Source organism: Lonchura striata, chromosome 4 (genome assembly GCF_046129695.1).
Source record: "Lonchura striata isolate bLonStr1 chromosome 4, bLonStr1.mat, whole genome shotgun sequence".
NCBI classification, from domain to species: domain Eukaryota; kingdom Metazoa; phylum Chordata; class Aves; order Passeriformes; family Estrildidae; genus Lonchura; species Lonchura striata.
In genome coordinates, this window is record NC_134606.1 from 65,297,695 (window position 1) to 65,315,831 (window position 18,137).

At 38.3% G+C, this 18,137-nt stretch overlaps 1 protein-coding gene across 1 annotated transcript in view; it reads left to right on the plus strand.

Moving 5' to 3' along the window:
- Positions 1-18,137, plus strand: part of INPP4B (inositol polyphosphate-4-phosphatase type II B) — a 290,218-nt gene that overhangs the window by 233,015 nt on the left and 39,066 nt on the right. Inside the window, exons 16-19 of the mRNA XM_031504683.2 lie at positions 696-840; positions 11,860-12,032; positions 13,551-13,674; positions 14,603-14,720. Coding sequence (XP_031360543.1) covers positions 696-840; positions 11,860-12,032; positions 13,551-13,674; positions 14,603-14,720 — 560 coding nt within the window. The remainder of the gene's footprint in view (positions 1-695; positions 841-11,859; positions 12,033-13,550; positions 13,675-14,602; positions 14,721-18,137) is intronic.

Sequence of the window (18,137 nt, forward strand, 5' to 3'; positions counted from 1 at the left end):
CTCCCTATATCTCTGTTCCATAACAGCTCTTTCTTATGCTCCATATGATTTCTTTTGTTCTCTGCTCATACAGAATTTTTTCTACCACTCTATTACTTGTGTCATTCTCTTACAAGCTCAGATAAGTGTGATGGTTGCAGTTTATGTGAGAGGTGAGGAATGAAACTGAAATGGTGTTACCAAATAAATATGCCATGACAGCAAGTTTCTCATTCTAGTTCTCGAATTTAACATTTACTTCAGCAGAGTAACTGATGTGATAAAATATAGGATATGTTAAATTATCAGAAAGAGGTTATGAAGTACTGTGACAAAACTGACATACACAAGGTTTGATTTGGCCAGGCTTTGAGTGTGTCCATACTCTTAATCATTTAAATAGAGAAGCTGTTCAGTTCCTTGCTAATAGACCTGAAACTTTGTCTGCCTTTTTATGTCAGGTTTGAAGCACTTGTTCTCCAGTGTCTAAAACCATAAGAGTTTGGGTTCCTTTACACTGCAAGTAAAATCTCTTTGAAAAAGGCTCAAGTTGGTAATAGGCTGAAGGATGAGAGGAACAGTCATATGCTGGCATCTAATATTTCTAGTAATTTGCATGTCTGTCGCAACTTCAGGGGTTAATAAGTTACTATTGCCTCTATTTTTTTATTTTTTAATTCTTCAGTGACATGCAGTGATAATTCTGCTCTTTTCAGGACAGGGTGTGGGCCAATGTGGCAAAGAGTTTGAACTGCCTTATTGCCCTGGTGGACAGACTGCTTGAAAAAGACAACATGAGCCGCATTAAAGAGGGTGAAAATGAGCCTTCAGCAGCAGATTGCAAGGTGTTGCATACAGGAGGTAAGCAACCCCCCCCCCCAATTTTCATTTTTTAATAATTGACAAGAGTAAATAAAAAATTACACAGCTACAGAAAAGTCATCTAGAGAAGACTTCATCATATCTTTGATGGTAGTGCTAATAGCAAGGTTTTGCACACTTATAGGAAGGTTATTTATCAAAGTATAGCTGTAATGTGTGCTCAGACTGCTTGCCATGCTCAGTTGTTTGTGCTCGAGTGCAAACCTTTTGAAACCACAATGTTTTCTTTTTGTGGGCTGATGTAATTTAATTTACTTTTGATTTTACTTGCATCTAGTATTTTGAGGAAAAAAAATTAGACTGTGTCTTACCCCACAGAAAACTTGTAAGCAAAGGTGAGCATTCTGTATCAGTGTAATTCTCCTGCAAATGCTTCCACTTTTCTGAGGTGATATACTGATTTTTATTTTCTAATTTGATAAAATTCATGTTTACCTGGATATACTTGCCAGCCTCTGTCAAAAGGTTAAGTGGAATAATTCCATGGGATGATGTAAAGAAAATTTTGTCCATGGTGGGTCTTTGTCACCTTCTGGTCTCCTCTTTCTGATCTTCTTCTGATCTTCTCCTATGGCTTATTCATGTTTGCATTCTTGATGCATAGATAAGACCTGCTTAATAAGTGTTGGAATCTGTGGTATTGATGATTCCGAGATTGTAGAAAGTCTCTGTCTTTCTGCCCCGCTGCCAAAGAAGAAACCGTAATTGGTCTGTGCTGGTTCCAAGGTTGTTTATTCTGTTTATCTCTAACATGTTCTGCTGCCCTGCCTCAGCTCTGTCCTGCAGGGCAGCGTGTGGGGCTCTGCCCTCAGTGGGATGTTACAAACATTAAATACCAGAAACTCCCTGGGCTGTATTTACAATAATGTGCCAATATCTGTCACCTACGTTGGACAGTGTGTCCCCAGCCTAAACCAACAGAAAAATGCCAACACCACAGTGAAACATGGAGGGCATGAAGAAGGAGGAAAAGGACAAGACACACCCAATTTCCTCCATCTTGTGCCCTTTGGACCCCTAATCTAGAATCCTAAAATTTTACTTTTGCACCCATGCCACACTTAATTATTACTTATATCAAACACTCAGAGCTGGTAATCCATCCTGTAAGATTGAAAACTCTTTTCCATGGACAGAGATCACAGACAGTGTCTCTGGGGGCTCTGTCCAAGGGGGTTCCTGACCCCCTGCCAGGGTCCCAGGACTTCCAGGGCAGCCAGAGGGAAGAAGCTCTGGATTCCCACAAATAAGTCTGATGAGACTTTGTAGTCCAAAAGTGTATTGCAACAAATGAAACAGATCTCTAGTGACAGTGGTGGTAGTCCTAATGCAAGGAAATCAGAGTTAACCTTTGTGCCACTCTTCAGCTAAATTAAACAACTCCCCATATAAAACAACAAACCAGCACAGCTACTTTATTTTTATGGAACTTTGTAGAGTTTTGACTTTCTTTTTTTTTTCATTGTGCATTTTATCCTGTATCTTCCCTTACATGTTCTCCACAGAATTTAATTATATCATTTTATATAAAGAGTTTTAAAGTTATCAGTACTCAGTTGTAATTTCTTTCTTACATAACAAGAATTAAAATTACTTTTTTAGATTTTCGTCATTTGTGTAGTACTGGCAAGTTCTGTGAATTCTGGTTGTAGTATTGATTTTTAATGCAGCTGTAACATCTACATTTTACCAGTATGAGAGGTTTGTGCTGGAGTCCTGGAATCCTTGTTTTCAGGCAAGATGTGTTGGACTTGATTTTGTATCATTAGTCCAGAGAGCAACTTATTCCTTGTCTGTTTGGATCTCTAAGTTGCTGTCTACCAGGCATGTAATGTTGGAGAGGAAGGTGATATAATCTCTGTTCTCTAGTGAAGGCTTGCAGGTGAAAAATATCAACACAGCTTTCTATACTTTTCCTGCCTTCCTCAGAGAAGGTACAAATATTTAACAGCTAGGTAGATGTAGTTTTGAACTTGAAAGAAACATTAGATAGTGAACCCAAGGATGTTCATTGTGATTAAAAGAGAAAAACTGAATATCGTTCTTGTTCCTAACTCCCTCCTTTATCCCATGTTGCTAACAAGCTTTGGTGCTATTGTTAGAAGTCCAGCATGTCTTACAGAAAAATTTTGCAGGTAAAGTGGTAGTAGTATACTTTCTCCCAAACTTTCCTCCAAATGACTGCAGTGCATTTGTGTGTGTATGCATTGACATACATGTTGTGGGTTTTGTCTATATTTCATAGTTGTGGAACAAAAGCTCTGATTTCCAGACCTCCATCCTCTATCTGAAAAAAAAAGGTATGAATTAGGATAATTATTTTGGAATGCTTTCTGATATGCCTATTTCATGCCAGCATGAACTTTTACATAATTTCCTTCTCTCTCTTCAACCCCCTGAACATCTCCACTGCTATATGCTGTGTTAAGGATTTAAGCAGTTCATTTGAGTCTTTAATTCTAGTGTGCTCATAGCTTTGATTCAGGCTCACGCCCTACACAGGCAAATGGCATACTGACTGGTTAGACCTTTTAGGTCACAAGCCAGAAAAAAAAGAAAAAAAGGAAAGTTACATCATTTTAAATACTATAATAAGCAGCCATCAAGTAGAATTAAAGGTGGTTCTTGCTTAGCAATAATGATAACAGTAATGTTTAGAAAATTAGAGATGAGTTTCATCCAGCTGAGAAGTTGTCTTCTGGAGCTAGTGGGCCAAGGACACAAAAAATATCCAAGTGCTATGATGCTGGAATAAATTCTTCCTTTTTCCTTCATTTCAGAGCATCCGTGTTTTTTTTGAGTTGTCCTGAAAGTTCTGTAACACTCCCTCACATGAGAACTGCAGAGATTTGTAGGGCAGACTGCTGTGTTTTCATGTTCTTTTTGAGTAAGACATCATTTTAGGAATGCTTTGGACAGTTTATAACACTTTCAAGGTCCTACAGAGATGGAGTTGTTTTAAAATTTCTTTCTTTTATAGGACTAACTTGAAAGATGGAGCTTTCTGAAGAGCTACCAAGGTGTATGCTAAAGTTGGTTCCCTACTGATTTTCAAAACTTTGGGGCCAGAATTTTTCATGCTTGACTTCTCTATGAGAGTGTGGGTTTAGATGTTTTTCTCTGCATCTCCCTCTCTGAAATTTAACATGAAACCCTAAGGGAGCACCTACACAGAGGTTGAGATTCCAAGTTTACAGTTACACATTTGCCCTTAATTCTGCATTGTTTTAAACTTGAAGCCTGGTTGTGAGTTCACAGCATTTTCCTAGATACAAAATCACATGGTGTGCACACATAGCTAAATTTCAGATAAAATCACAGACTTTTGTGCTACTTAAAATTCACAAATGTGACATAAATGGAAAGCTTGCTTATATATTATACATAATTTGAGTGTATTTGAGCATAATGTATTTAATTAATGCAGCAAATGTATGGGCACAGATTGATCTTTGAGTCTGAAACTGCTTTAGTTAATCCTCAGAGAAATTGGGCTGCTTTTGTGAGAAGAAAGAATACAGAGTTTTGAACAAAAACATCACAAAATATGCCTTGGAAGTATGGGATTAACTTTTTGCTTATTTAGTGAATCTGACTAGTTTTTTTGTAGCATATAGCAATGAAAAACCTTTCACGAAATGAACACTTGTTCATTTTGGATGGTAGAAAATGCTATGACAATAATTTGATGCAGTAGCATCTTCATATAAATATAGATGTCATTGTAACTTAGAAAGTATAAAAAGTATATAAAGTGGGTTTATATTTGCAGTCTCAGTGACTGTGGCATTGTGTGATCTTACTCTTTTTTTTCCAAAAAATGTTTATATTTGTTGTTTGGAATCTTGTAATTGGAAATATTGAAGCACTTCTTTTCTCCCATACTCTGCCTTTCAGTGTGAATTATACCTTCCTTAGCCTTAACTTTTTATGCAGTCTGACCTTTGAGTGCATTCTAAAGACTGAATTTCAGTTACAGTTACCAAGGTAACATGCTATGGTTTCATCAGTTGCAGGATTATGAATCCTCTGCAGGATAAATAAAGAAGAGTAGAAGGATTTTTAAGGAGAGGGGTTTTTTTTTGGGTTTTTTTTTTTTTGTTGTTGTTTTTTTTTTTTTTTTTTTTTTTTTTTTTTTTTTTTTTTTGTTCTTCTAACTCTAGTCTGGTTTGCCTTGGAAAAATATGTGACAACATATTTCTTTTTACTTTTGCTTTTTCATTTTCCATGAGAGTTGGATTGTGAAAGCCTGTCCTGCAGCATTAGAGGTGCCAGTGAAACACAGCAGTTTGCTCTTGTGCTTACACAGCCCCTGACAGATCTCCATGCTTGGCTGCTGAATGTGGCTGTTGTTTCCATCTGCTTCTTGTACCATCCCATCAGAGCTCCCACCCAGCTATTCCTTTTCTGGCTCTGGGTGATAAATCCCTCATTTGATACGTACAGGATCCACCACATTATCACAAACAATATGAGTTGCCAGTGTGATTGCACCTGGATTTTGCCTTTAAGTGAATTATGGAATATTAAGCTCTGTGAGCTGGCGTTTGATAACCTTCAGCACTGGTAGCAAAGAGCACCTGGGGAACATTGCCGCATTTCCTAGTTGCAACTAGAGGAAATCTCTGTTCATATTCACATTGATACAGACATATGTGGGTTAATTTTTCTCATATTATCTCGTACCTTTTGGGGACTATATAAGTCTAGATTCAAAATTTCTAACTTTCAGTGCCATAGGAATGGGCACTGCATCCTTTCAGTGCATCCCTTCCAATGCAATGCTGGTAGAAGTGGGAAATAAAGCCATGTTCTAGTGGGAAATAAAGCCATGTTCTAGTTTTATTTGCATCTTCAGAAAAGCTTTTATTATAAAATACCATTTAGTCAGGAAGATGAAAAGTTTTTCTCTGGTCTGTGTCCTTGAGTAGCAGACATAATTTATTTAGATAAATCACATGTGAAAAGCTTTCTCTTCCCTTCCTCTTCCTTATATTTTTCCTTCCTTTTCTTTTAAGCTTGTCTTTGCATTAATTTTACTTATGCCTTTTTTTTTTTTTTTTCCTTTTCCCTCTCACTTCTGTGTCATCATTTTCTTTTTGATAGGATCCTTACCTGGGCTGAATCTAGCCCAGCAATACAAGACAACCCCTTCAGCAGTACTTTGGCTAAAAACAGAAGCTGAAAAATATGTAAGGAAAAGAAAGACGATTTGACTGAATCAACAAACTAAAACAAGATATCAAAATATTTAGTTGCACAGCATTCATAGAACATTCATATGTTTAAAGTGTATTAGATTTCCCTACCTTTTTCTTCTCTTTCTCTTTTCATTGTGACTAAATGTGCTGAGATACTCATGTATGTATGATTAGATGGTTTTGGGTTTAACTATGAATCCATTTGACAGTGTAGAAAATCTTAGATTATTGCAATGGAGTAAAAAATCCCAAGAATTCAAAATTTCTGGACATCCAAACTATGCAAAGTAAATTGCTACTTTAAAGTGAAGGAATGCCAGGAAAACTTAGTCAGGTTTTTATTGTTTCTGTGAGAACTGCTGCAGCATTATGAGCACAAAGCCTCCTCCTTTTTCAAAGAGCTTAGCCCTCAGATGGAGTTAAACTGAGCTCTGAGAGCTGAGTGGCAAAATAAAGAAATAAGGCACCGACCTTTTTATGGTGCAAAGTTGAATATGTGAAATCTTCTAAGTCAGTCTTTTTAAACCTCCCTTGAAAAAAATATACATTAAAAGATAGTTCCTATCCTAGGTGAGTTAAATCAAATTCTGGGTTAATAATTTCATGCTGATTTTAGGGATTTACTGCTGCTCTGTGTTGGTTGGCAGGTTTGATTTGCCTGCCTTTTTCCTTAAAACAGTTTGTCTAATGTTCACTTTGTGATATCAAGACAACTCATTTATGTTGTTTTACCTCTGTTATTCAAATTCTCTCACAGATTATTTTCACAATCAGCTAGTAAGTGATTAATTTAAATGAAAGGTTACCTCATGGGTATCTGCTGTTACATTTATATGTCACATTTATATTTATATATGTTACATATATATGTCTGTAGTGCCCTCCTTTGCTTTAAGACAAGGGCATTATGCATTCTTCAGCTTTTTATTTAAGGTATGCTTTTTATCTTCACACCTTATAAGTTTTGATGTGACTTCAAGCCATTCATGGATTTTAGGTGGCACAAATTGCAGTGACAAAATTGGCTTTTGCTAGGGCTAAAGGAGGTAGTACTATGCTGAAGCATCCTTTTTTGGTTACCAGCATATTTTAATAAGCATTTGAGTGGGCCTGACTTTGAAAAGACCAGGAGCTTGCTTTTCTGCCAAACTTTATCAAATTTAACATGTGGTCTGACATATTGCAACATGGATATGAGCATGCAGAACTGACTAGCTGAGTGCTAAGCAGGTCATTTGCCTGTACAGGCCTGTTGATTACATGAACATGGGACTGATGGGCATTTTCCAGTAACCAAAGGGCAAATCCTGTCACAGACTGAGCTGCCACCACTCTCTTGGCAATGGACATGGAATATTTACTCAGTGCTTTGCTGAACATGGACTTTTGTTTTAATCTCATTCTAACTGCATAGCGGTGGTACTGTCTTTTTAATTTCATCCTTCCATTCTTTATTTTAATATGTTTATTTTTTATGCCTTGTTTTAGTTTCCAGTGGCTGACTAGCACTGTTTTTGTACTGAGTTTCTCTGCTTCATCAGGAGACTCTGACAGTTCTCCTGGATGCCAAGTGTTCCAAACTGACAGGCTGCCCGTGTCATTTTAAAAACCTGACAGTCATCCTGGAGTCTCCTCGTTGCTTCTGTTCTTGCTCCTAATCTTTTTTTTTTCAGACGTTCACTCATTCAGTTAATTCTTCATCCTTTTTCAAACTATTTTCCTCTGTGTTGTGGATACAAATCTTGTGATTTTAATTTAAAAGAAAGTTGAGATCTGAAGACTCAAATGTGTGTGAGTGTGTGAATGTATTAAAAGCAATAATTTGTATTATTCCTTTTCTGAAGTGATTCTACAAAGGTATTCTGAAAGATATTACATTCTAAAATATATGTATTGTATATTGTATATATATTCAGTATATGTATACTAAATTTACTTGTAAGCCTCAAAATATAATTTTTATTTGTTTGCTTGTTTCACAAACTTAAGTTCCACAGTGCTGCTCAGTTTCAAGGAACAACTTAGAAGTTCCAGTATATACATATAAGTAGCTGTTAATGCTGATTTTTTGAACCATGGTGCATTGTTAATGAATGATTCTCATTCATATTCCTGCTGGAGTATTTGCAGCAGGACATCCTGCATAACAAGTGGCACAGTGAAATTTAACAGATCAAAAATTTGGCACCTTTTTTTTTTTTTTTTTTCTTCCTAGAGTTGGCTTTTCTGAGATCTCAGTCTCTGATACAACTCTTATTTTGACTTTAAATAAAGCCTAAGCATAAGAATATACTTGTCTATTCAGGAACATTGTTTTTTTTTCAAGAAAAATGCAATCCCTGTCAGATTTGCCAACTACATCCACCTTCTGTGGACTGGGCATTCTTATTAACTGAGATTGAGAAGTTTCAGTGTGAGCAAGAAGCAGAAAACTGTTTTGGAAAACTTAATCACACAAAGGTTGTCCTCTTTGCTAGTGACATGCAACTCTATATTTTATAATAATTTCTATTTTCTCAGTTGCTAGGGTAAGGTATTCTACAAATTTACAATTTTTATTGTTTACCAAAAAGCCAAATACATATGTAAGTGAAACTCTGTATTATTTGGGACATTAAGTACTCAGTAGGATTTTTTAAAAATAAATTTAATATTAATATTCTTCAATAAAAAATTGACCTCGAGAATTTAAGATCTTTTAATTTCTTTTAAATGCAACTAATACAGACAAAACTGCCTATGTTAGTAAATTAGTAAGTTAGTATTCCAAACATGTAGACTCCCCTCAAAATTGCTGTGAGAAAATTATCTTGAAGTTACCACAAGGTATGTGCAAATTTGAAAAATCATAATAGGAGGTGGTTATCAGTTGTTTACTGCCAACCTTGAAGGCTGAATGGAGAAGAATCCACTTAGATTTGTTCTGGGTCCAGTATTATTCAGTATTTTTATTACTGACTTGCCTTATGAAATATGGATGATGCATATAAAATTTACAGATGCTTAAAGCTGGGAGAGGCTTTAAGCAATGTGGGAGCAGGTTAGAATGGATCCTGATGAAAGAGAGCATTGAAATATTAGGATGCAGTTCAGCAAGGAGAAATACAAAGTTAAGTTCCTGAAGAAACAGAAATCCACAGTGCAGATGGGCCGGTTAAGTGGCAGCTCAGTATAAACAAATCTAAGTATTATGCCACTTGTGGCCTGTATGTGGCCCCCTCTATTCATAAAATTAAAGAATGGTTTGGGTTGGAAGGGATCTTAAAGGGCATCTCATTCCAATCCATCTGCAGCAGTTGGGCAGGGGCACCTCCCACTAGACCTGGTTTCTCAAAGCCCCAGTCAGCCTGGCCTTGAACACTTCCAGGGATGGGGCATCCACAGCTGCTCTGGGCAGCCTGTGCCAGTCCCTCATCACCCTCACTGTGAAGAATTTTGTCCTAATATACAATCTAATCCTACTCTCTTTCAGTTTGAATCCATTCCCCCGTCTTCTGCCCGTACATGCTCTTCTTCTACGAAAAGGGCTGTCAGAAATGTTCTCTAGCCCTATCCACATAACCTGAAATTGTAATAGCAGGTTCAAGAAGTGTAGTTAGTTCTAGAAATTCTGTTTTTTCTGCCCTGGCAGAGTATTTGCCACATCCTTGGCTGTGTCATTATCCAGCTCTCCTTACCCATGGAAGAAGAACAGATTTCTGTTTGCTGTATCTTCAAAGTCTACTTTGAAATGGCCAAGTATAATCTTTTTCATTATTTGCTCAAGTAAGAAGCAGCCAACAAACTCTAGTCTTACCTTACCCTGCTTATTGGTTCAGTGTACATCTTTTGAGCTTATTTTGCTCTTGTTGCTTTTATTGGCAGATATTTATTGCTTAAATTAATAAAGGATTGTAATTTGACTTGAGAACTTAGATTGCCTGATCTATCTACAATGACTTCCACTACATCACATTTTTTTGTCTACCTTATTTCTAAACTCGTCTGTGCTTAGCAGTACCCTCTGGTTGTTCTTTTGCTTTTGTTCCCTAGAATAAACACCACAGTCCTTGTTATTTTCTTCTCATGAAGAGGGGAAATCAAGTTGCTGCTTAGCCTTTTTCATCAGCTTAAGGAAATTAAACTCTAAATCTTGGTAGCTCTGCCCTGCAAGCTCTTTAAAATGGGTACACCAGACCTTGGCACTTAGTGTGTCATCACTCTGTTAGTCAATGACATATATAAAAATCACCTGGAGCTTGTACCTGGGGGTGGCTTATGATCTGTTGTGTCAGGATGACACTCACTTGAGAACTGCTGTTTCCAGGGAACGCTTCCTCAGTCTGTATTACCCATGGTTAAATATGTATGTCTATGTTAAAACACATGTTGTCTGACCACAAAGACAATAAAGGAGCTCAGGGTGTTCTCTGTGCCTGCTCTGTCCTTGTTCACCTTTCCTGCTCCTTACTTTCTCTAACTTCTCCCAGCTTTCAAAGTTCTCTCCAGTCTTCTTGGCTACAATTTTATTAATTTATATGTTTTTCTGGAGCTCAGCCAAATTGACTGGCAACAGGCAGCTGTATCTTCCTACCTAAAGAACTTCCTCAATACAAATGAGTTTTTACCAGCCTGACTCAGTGTTACCTGAAAGAACATGCTGCTGTCTTGCATCTAACTACAACAGATTTTAATTGTCATTGATTCTTAATTACCCTAATATACAGAAAATATGAGTCTATTATGGACTGTTGCATTAAGTCAGTTGCATTGCCAATTTTTACATAGGTTCTTCTATTGTGTTGATTTCCCTCATTTCAAACTGTATAATGAAACTAAGATGTATATTCTGAAGGAGGGGGATTTATTTGTTTGTTTTTATTATTTGCTCAACTTAGCGGGTAGGCAAAGCCATATGCAAATACAATGCAGGTCTAATTTTATTAAATCCTGTAAAATTCAGGAACAATTGGCATTACTGGGCAAGTTCATGTAAGGTGTTCTGATTTTCCTCCATTCCTAGTTACCACATTACATTTCATTTGTAATGTGTAAAGGAATCACATTTTTCAAGCATTTCACTAGGGTTTTTATTTTAATATTCCTAGCATTTATTTGAACAGAGTAAAACATGTTTCAAAATAGTTCTACATCTCTCTGATAGAAATAGATAAAAATGAGTTCAGTATCTCTAAATATTTAAAGAGAACAATGTAGAGAGAAGCTAAAAAAAAAAAATTAATATGATCTGAAGCTTATTATATTTCCAGCCTGTAGATTAAGCAGGTGATATCCTTCCATATACCTATTGGTTATTGTGTTTTGCCCTCCAGCACCTACTTTTTCTTAAATATATGGCTATTCTCTCTGGTTTTGCATTTTTGATGCTACTTCATTTCTTGCATAGCCAGTTGTAAGTCCTGGAAAGAACAGGAGATCTCTGTCTCCACTGGATGGGACAGGGCCAAGCAATCTTTATGTGGTAAATGAGGTTTTATGTGTTTCCCTCTATGCTCTGTTTGTGACACTTAAATGCAAGCTTTACAGAGATGCTGAGACTATTGGAAAAGGCCATTGTTTCCGAGTGCAGTTGGATTCAGGTCAGGGATTTAACCCCATTCCCAGTGGTAAGATGGAGACCTACTTATAAGCATGTTCTCCAGAGGCATTTGTGGTCCCACATGGTCTGATGAGAGCTACGAGGGTTGTTTTAAAGGGAAGGGTGATCTACCCAGCTGCTGCTGTCATCCTTGCTCATGGAAAAGGGTTTTTCACTGCAAGTTTTCCACTTTGGAACAGATGACCTGTTTTGTTCTAGGTGACTGGTATGAACAGCTATATCCACTGGTGATTACACTGAAGGACTGCATGGGAGAAGTGGTGACCAGGGCCAAGCAATCCATGGCGTTTGTCCTGCTCCAGGAACTTGCCTGTGATTTGCCCCAGTGTTTGATGCTGACCCTAAGAAGAGACATCGTCTTTAGCCAAGCAGTAGGTTGTCTTGTGTCACTTACTTATTTCTGTTGCTGTAATTATAAGCATACTGTTCATGCTAGTGTTTGTGGTTTTCTTTTTTGTTGTTTTTTTCTTCCAATTTAACACAACTTTTTCATTTATTTTCCATGATATTCACCTAAATATTTATATAATGTGATAGGAGAATAAATAGTAAGTAGAAATCCATAGTACTTCTGTAACTGAGTCAGAGAAGCAGGTCTGCAATGGACTGAAAAAGTTGCCTAATCCTGCCATTGCACAAAGAAGGATGCAGAAATCTATTTTTAGACTTCCTACATGATACAGTTCTCAAGTGTAGCTTTGAATACGTCTTGCTGATATTCATAATCACAGAATCACAGAATAGGTAGGGTTAAAGGACCTCTGGAGATCATCCAATCCAAGCCCCCTACCAAGGCAGGGTCGCCTGAAGTAAGTGACAGAAGAACACACTCAGGTGGGGAGTATATCTGGAGAGGGGGACTCCAAATTCTCCTTAGTCATCCTGTTCCAGTGCTCTGCCACCCTCAGTGTAAAGAAATTCTTCCCCATGTTGAGGTGGAATGTCTTGTTTTAGTTTATGGCCTCATCCTATTGCGAGGGACCACTGAAAAGCATCTGGCACATTCTTCTGGCACTCACTTTTGAGGTATTTTGTGCATTAATGAGATCCCCTTCAGTCTTCTCCAGACTGAACAGGCCCAGCTGCTGCAGTCTCTCCTCATAAGATGCTCTAGACCCAAACCATCTTTGTGTTCCTCTCTGGACTCTCTCCAGTAGCTCCTTGTCTTTCGTGCCCTAATGAGCCCAGAATTGAACACAGCACTCCAGATGTGGAGCATCAGGGCATTGGCTGAGCAGCATCCAAGCTAGGGGGAGTTTTTTCTCCTGGTTACCTTGGAAATTGAAAGCAGATTATTTGTTTTCAGGTTGTAGCAGTATTTTAATTGTTTAAAGACTATTAGCATGTTTTTCCTTACAACTGTCTTCCCTTGGCAAATATCTGAAGCTCTTTATGTCTTCTCCTGTAGATCATGTTTTTTCAGATAGATTTTTCTCTAAATATTTCCCTGATTTTCTTCCTTCAGTTCTATGTTGCAACTTCCAAGGAGATTCAGTTGCATTAAGTGTTGAACCACTTTCAAATCCATCATAATTCACATGTTTAATTCACATAATTCGCATAATAATTCACAGTCTTGCATGTTTAAAGCCTGACAAGTGAATTTCTGGTCTGATTTATGTCACTGTATATAACACACAATGACACAAAACAAATAAGGCTTATCTAATATAAATTATCAGAATATTTCACTACTTCATATACTAAAAAAAGCATCAAAATACGTTATTATGAAATAATGTATATAGTCACTAAACAGAAATACCTGTGCTGTTTTCTCAAATATGGAGGTGTTACCTCTGCTGTGTATAATGATAGCAAGCCTCATTTTAACTGTTTTTCTTGTAAAGGACACCTCTTCATTGCACGTGTTTTCATTATCTTTACAGCTTGCTGGATTGGTCTGTGGTTTCGTAATCAAATTGCACACAGGTTTACATGATCAAGGATTTTTACAACAGCTTCATACTGTTGGATTGCTCGTGCAATATGAAGGACTCCTTAGTACATATAGTAAGTATTGTTAGACAAAGTTCCTTATGTACCCAACCCAGAAGTTTACCCAGGAAGTTCTTATTTTAACCCCTGATCTGTTTCCAGTAATTTGGCTTGTTGAATCAAATACTGTCCTTACAAGACAGTAGACTTGCACAACTAAAGTTATTGATACTGTGTTGTCAATTCTGCAGCAAAAATTATAAATCTATTTCGTTTTGAGTTCCGCAGAGAACACGACCTACTAATTGTTCCATGCAGACCTGACCTGAAATACCACATTTATAAAGATAATCGAAATAGCAGATTTAAACACTTACTGCCTTTATCAGCTTTGGCCATGATCACCAGTGCTGATAATGTGAAGATAGCCTGGAAACTGTTTCATAGTTTGTTACAGATGCCATTATTTGATATGTATTAAATAGCAAATTTGGAGGGAGAAATTGCCTTATGTTTCAAACTTTGAACTAGATCTATTGGAATCGTTCCCCAAATCAGAGATTTTGACTAAAGTAGAGGAATTTAGCTATTGTACAGCTTTTTAATGCAGTTCTTACTTGGAAATAGCTATCTTCTCCATTTTGCATGATACACGTTGCTATTCTCCATTGTGCATGATGCATGAAAACCATTGTCCTCCATCGGCAGGACAGTCTTTTAAACACTTTCAGAATAGACAAAAATGGTTTTTATGAGGTTATTCTGTGCCTATATAGAGCAGGCTGATTTTCAGAATTGCTTAATGCTCATAGTTACCACTCAGGCCACAGAATTGTCAGCAGTTCAAGAAATTAGTTTCATTCTATGTAGGCTACTGTAATGTGGATTTAGAACTGTGATTTTTAGATGCACAGGCTGGAAAATACAATCCTCATATTTCTTCAACCTATACATTGACTGATCTGCCACCTCTGTTAATAATCTCTTTAATCTTTTCATGTAGGTGAAGAAGCAGGGATGTTAGAAGACATGGCTGTGGGCATTTCAGATTTGCAGAAAGTAATGTTTAAAATAATTGAAGCCAAATCAGAAGATTTTTTGCCTATTATAACTGGAAGGCGGTAAGAACTTTGTTTTTTGGAGCGTGGGAAATAAAGCTACAGTTTTAATCTGTAGCCCGTGAAACCCAGCTAATGGTTTTCTTGTTGCTGAATTCTATTTTATGGAAAATGCAATAGTTTTACTTTTCAGAAGGTGAAGTAGCATGGACTCTAAAGGCCAGTAAGCTCTGGATTACTCTCCTGATAAAAAGCTAAAAGTTCCAGTTAGTACAAATTAATCAGAACAATGTCTGTGTTGTGTAGAGCTACTGGTTCATTATTCACACATAGATACTGAATGCTAGAGAGGTGACAAGGTCATTATTTACAAATGTTGTCTCTAACTGTGAAGCTTTGGTTTTGAATGTCCAGAATTTGTATTTCAGTGTGAGAAATGAAATTGCAATTCCAAGAGTTATACCTTGATTTTTTTTAAGATGGAAACCAAAAAACTCAGATGCCACTTAGCATTCAAAGCTCAGTGGTCACTTTTAAAAATTGAAGCCTTTTTTAGCTGCTGAAAATCACACAGGACATACTCAATCTCAGAAATCCTTGCATAAAATCACTTATCATTTATGAATCTCACATAAGTACTGCTGAATATCAGGACATAAACTGCAATACTCCATTAATTTTGGCTACTTGAGAGTTAACAAGATTGGGATGGATTTTTCATCTTTATTATTACTCTAGTCTGAAGCTCCAAATGCTTTTATTTTGCAGAAATCACTTCCGTAATAGTATCGTTATTCTTAAAATGACTGTAAATTAAATTCAGCAACTTTTAGAAAATATATATTTCCTCTGAAGGGGATTTTCACCACTGATTTACTTAATTATTCTGGATGATTCACTCATTGTATGGGCTTTCTGAGAAAGGATTGAAATAAATAACAGGAAGGCTGGAGTATGATAGGCAACACATTGGGAATAATTAAGAATAATTATGATGTGTGGATAAAACAGAAGAAATACATCCTTTGTAAATCACAGCAGTCAAAAATCCTGAAAAATCCAGCATCTACATTTGCTGGCTTGCTGCCATTACTGTGGTACCTGTTGTCACACCAGGAGGTCCTGGATTTGAAAGAGACCTGAGCTTTCAGCTGCCTCAGGCATTCTGGATTGATGGAGCAGCCAGTGTTTAGGAAGAGGAGCTATAGCCTGTGATTGCTGTACTGTACTTATTGGCAGATATTAACTGGATGGGATTAGTATCAGAAAAAAAAACTATAAGGCTTATGTGGAGGAGTCCCATTCCTCCTAGAGCTGTAATGAGACTGCTCCTATCAAACAGCATTGGAAATCAACCATAAAGAGAGAAGATGGTGAAAATCTAGCTATTTTCTAATAATTGTTTAAGAAACCCTCCATTTTTAGATCAGTTTGGTTGTTATATGGTTATATGGTATGGCTCAATAAATGAGAGTGAAGAATGTAGAAACACAAGACAGAAAATCAAACTACAGATTCTCTTATCTTGAAGAGTCAGCATATTCACTTGTAATTATTTTTTCTGGGGAAGTGCTTAAATCTGACATTCTGTGTGTACAAACAAATCAATCCAAAGTGTGTGGCACTGTCTAGCAGTGCACGGACCTGGCGTAGGTAGCCGACACCAGCCACCCAGGGGAAGTGAAAATCTGTTCAGGAACTCTCATTCTTTTATTAGAGGCCAAAATATTCACTTTTTGAATATTCTATACAGAATCACAGAATATTTTGAGTTAGAAGGGACCCACAAGCATCAAGTCCAATTCCTGGCCCTGCACAGGACTTCCCAAGAATCACACTCGGTGCCTGAGAGTTCAAATGCTTCTTGAACTCTGTAAGGCTTGGAGCTGTGACTCTTCCTTGAGGAGCTAGTTCAACCTGCTCAGTCACTCTGGCTGAAGAAACTTTTCCTGACATCCAACCTAAACCTCCTCTGACACAGCTTCAGGCTGTTTCCTCCTGGAGTCGAGACCTGTCACTGCTCACTGGAGAGAAGGGATCAGTGCCTGCCCTGCCGCTTCCCTTCCTGATGAAGTCATAACTGCAGTGAGGTCTCCCCTCAGTCTCCTCCAGGCTGAGCAGACCAAGTGACCTCAGCCACTCCTCATACAACTTCCCCTTGAGGCCCTTCACCATGCTCGTGCCCTCCTTTGGGCACTCTCTAATGGCTCCATGTCTTTTTTATAGTGTGGCACCCCAAACTGCCCCCAGCACTGGAGGTGAGGCCGCCCCAGAGCAGAGCAGAGCAGGACAATCCCCTCCCTTGCCCAGCTGGTGATGCTGTGCCTGATGCCCCCCAGGACACAGTTGCCCTCCTGGCTGCCAGGGCACTGACTCAGATCCAACTTTCCATCGACCAGGACCTCCAGGGCCCTTTGTACAGTGCTGCTCTCCAGCCTCTCATTCCCCAGTCTGTCTGTACATCCAGGGCTGCCCCATCCCAGGTGCAGAATCTGGCACTTGCCCTTGTTGAACTTTCTACAACTGATGATTGCCCATCTCTCTAATTTCTTGAGGTCTCTGCAGGGCTTGTCTTCCCTCAAGGGAGTTGACACCTCCTCCCAGTTCACCATCATCAGCAAACTTAGCATTCCTTTGAGTCTTTTGAAGAAGCTGAAGAGCACAGGGCCAAGGATGGAGCCTAGCAGAACCCCACTAGTGACTGGACACCAGCCTGATGTCACCCCATTCCCTATAATCCTTTGTGCCCGACCTGTAAGCCAGTTGCTCACCCATTGCATAACACGGTTATCCAGCTGTGTGCTGGACATTTTGTCCAGAAGTATGGACAGACGATATCAAAAGTTTCACTAAAATCCAAAAGGGTTATGTCTACTGGCTTTCCTAGATCAACTAGGTGGTTCACTTATTAGAATGCAGCTCAGAAAGCTGTATCCTGAGCTGCATCACAAGCAGTGTGACCATCTCCACAAGGAAGATGGCTTTCCCTCTCTGTTGTACTCTCATGAGACCCCACCTGCAGTGCTGCAGGCAGAAGGATCTATTAAGAGTCCAGAGGGTTTAATGAAGACGATCAGAGGGCTGGAGCATTTCTCATGGAGACAGGCTGAGAGGCTTGGGACTGTTAGCTTAGAGAAGACAAGGCTCTGGGGAGACCTTACAGCATTTTCCAGTATCAAATGGGGTTACAAGAGAGCCTGAGAGGGATTTTTACAAAGGTGTGGAGATACAGGACAAGGGGAAATGGATTCAAACTAAAAGAGGGGAGGTTTAGATTAGATGTTAGGAGGAAATTCTTTGCTCTGAGGGTAGTGAGAGACTAAAACAGATTGCACTATGAAGTTGTTGATGCCTCATCCCTGGAAGTGTTCATTGGGTGAGGCTCTGAGCAATGTGGTCTAGTGAAAGGTGTCCCTGCCCGTGGCAGAGGAGTTGAATTTAAATGGTCTCTAAGGTCCCTTCCAACCCAAACCATTCTAT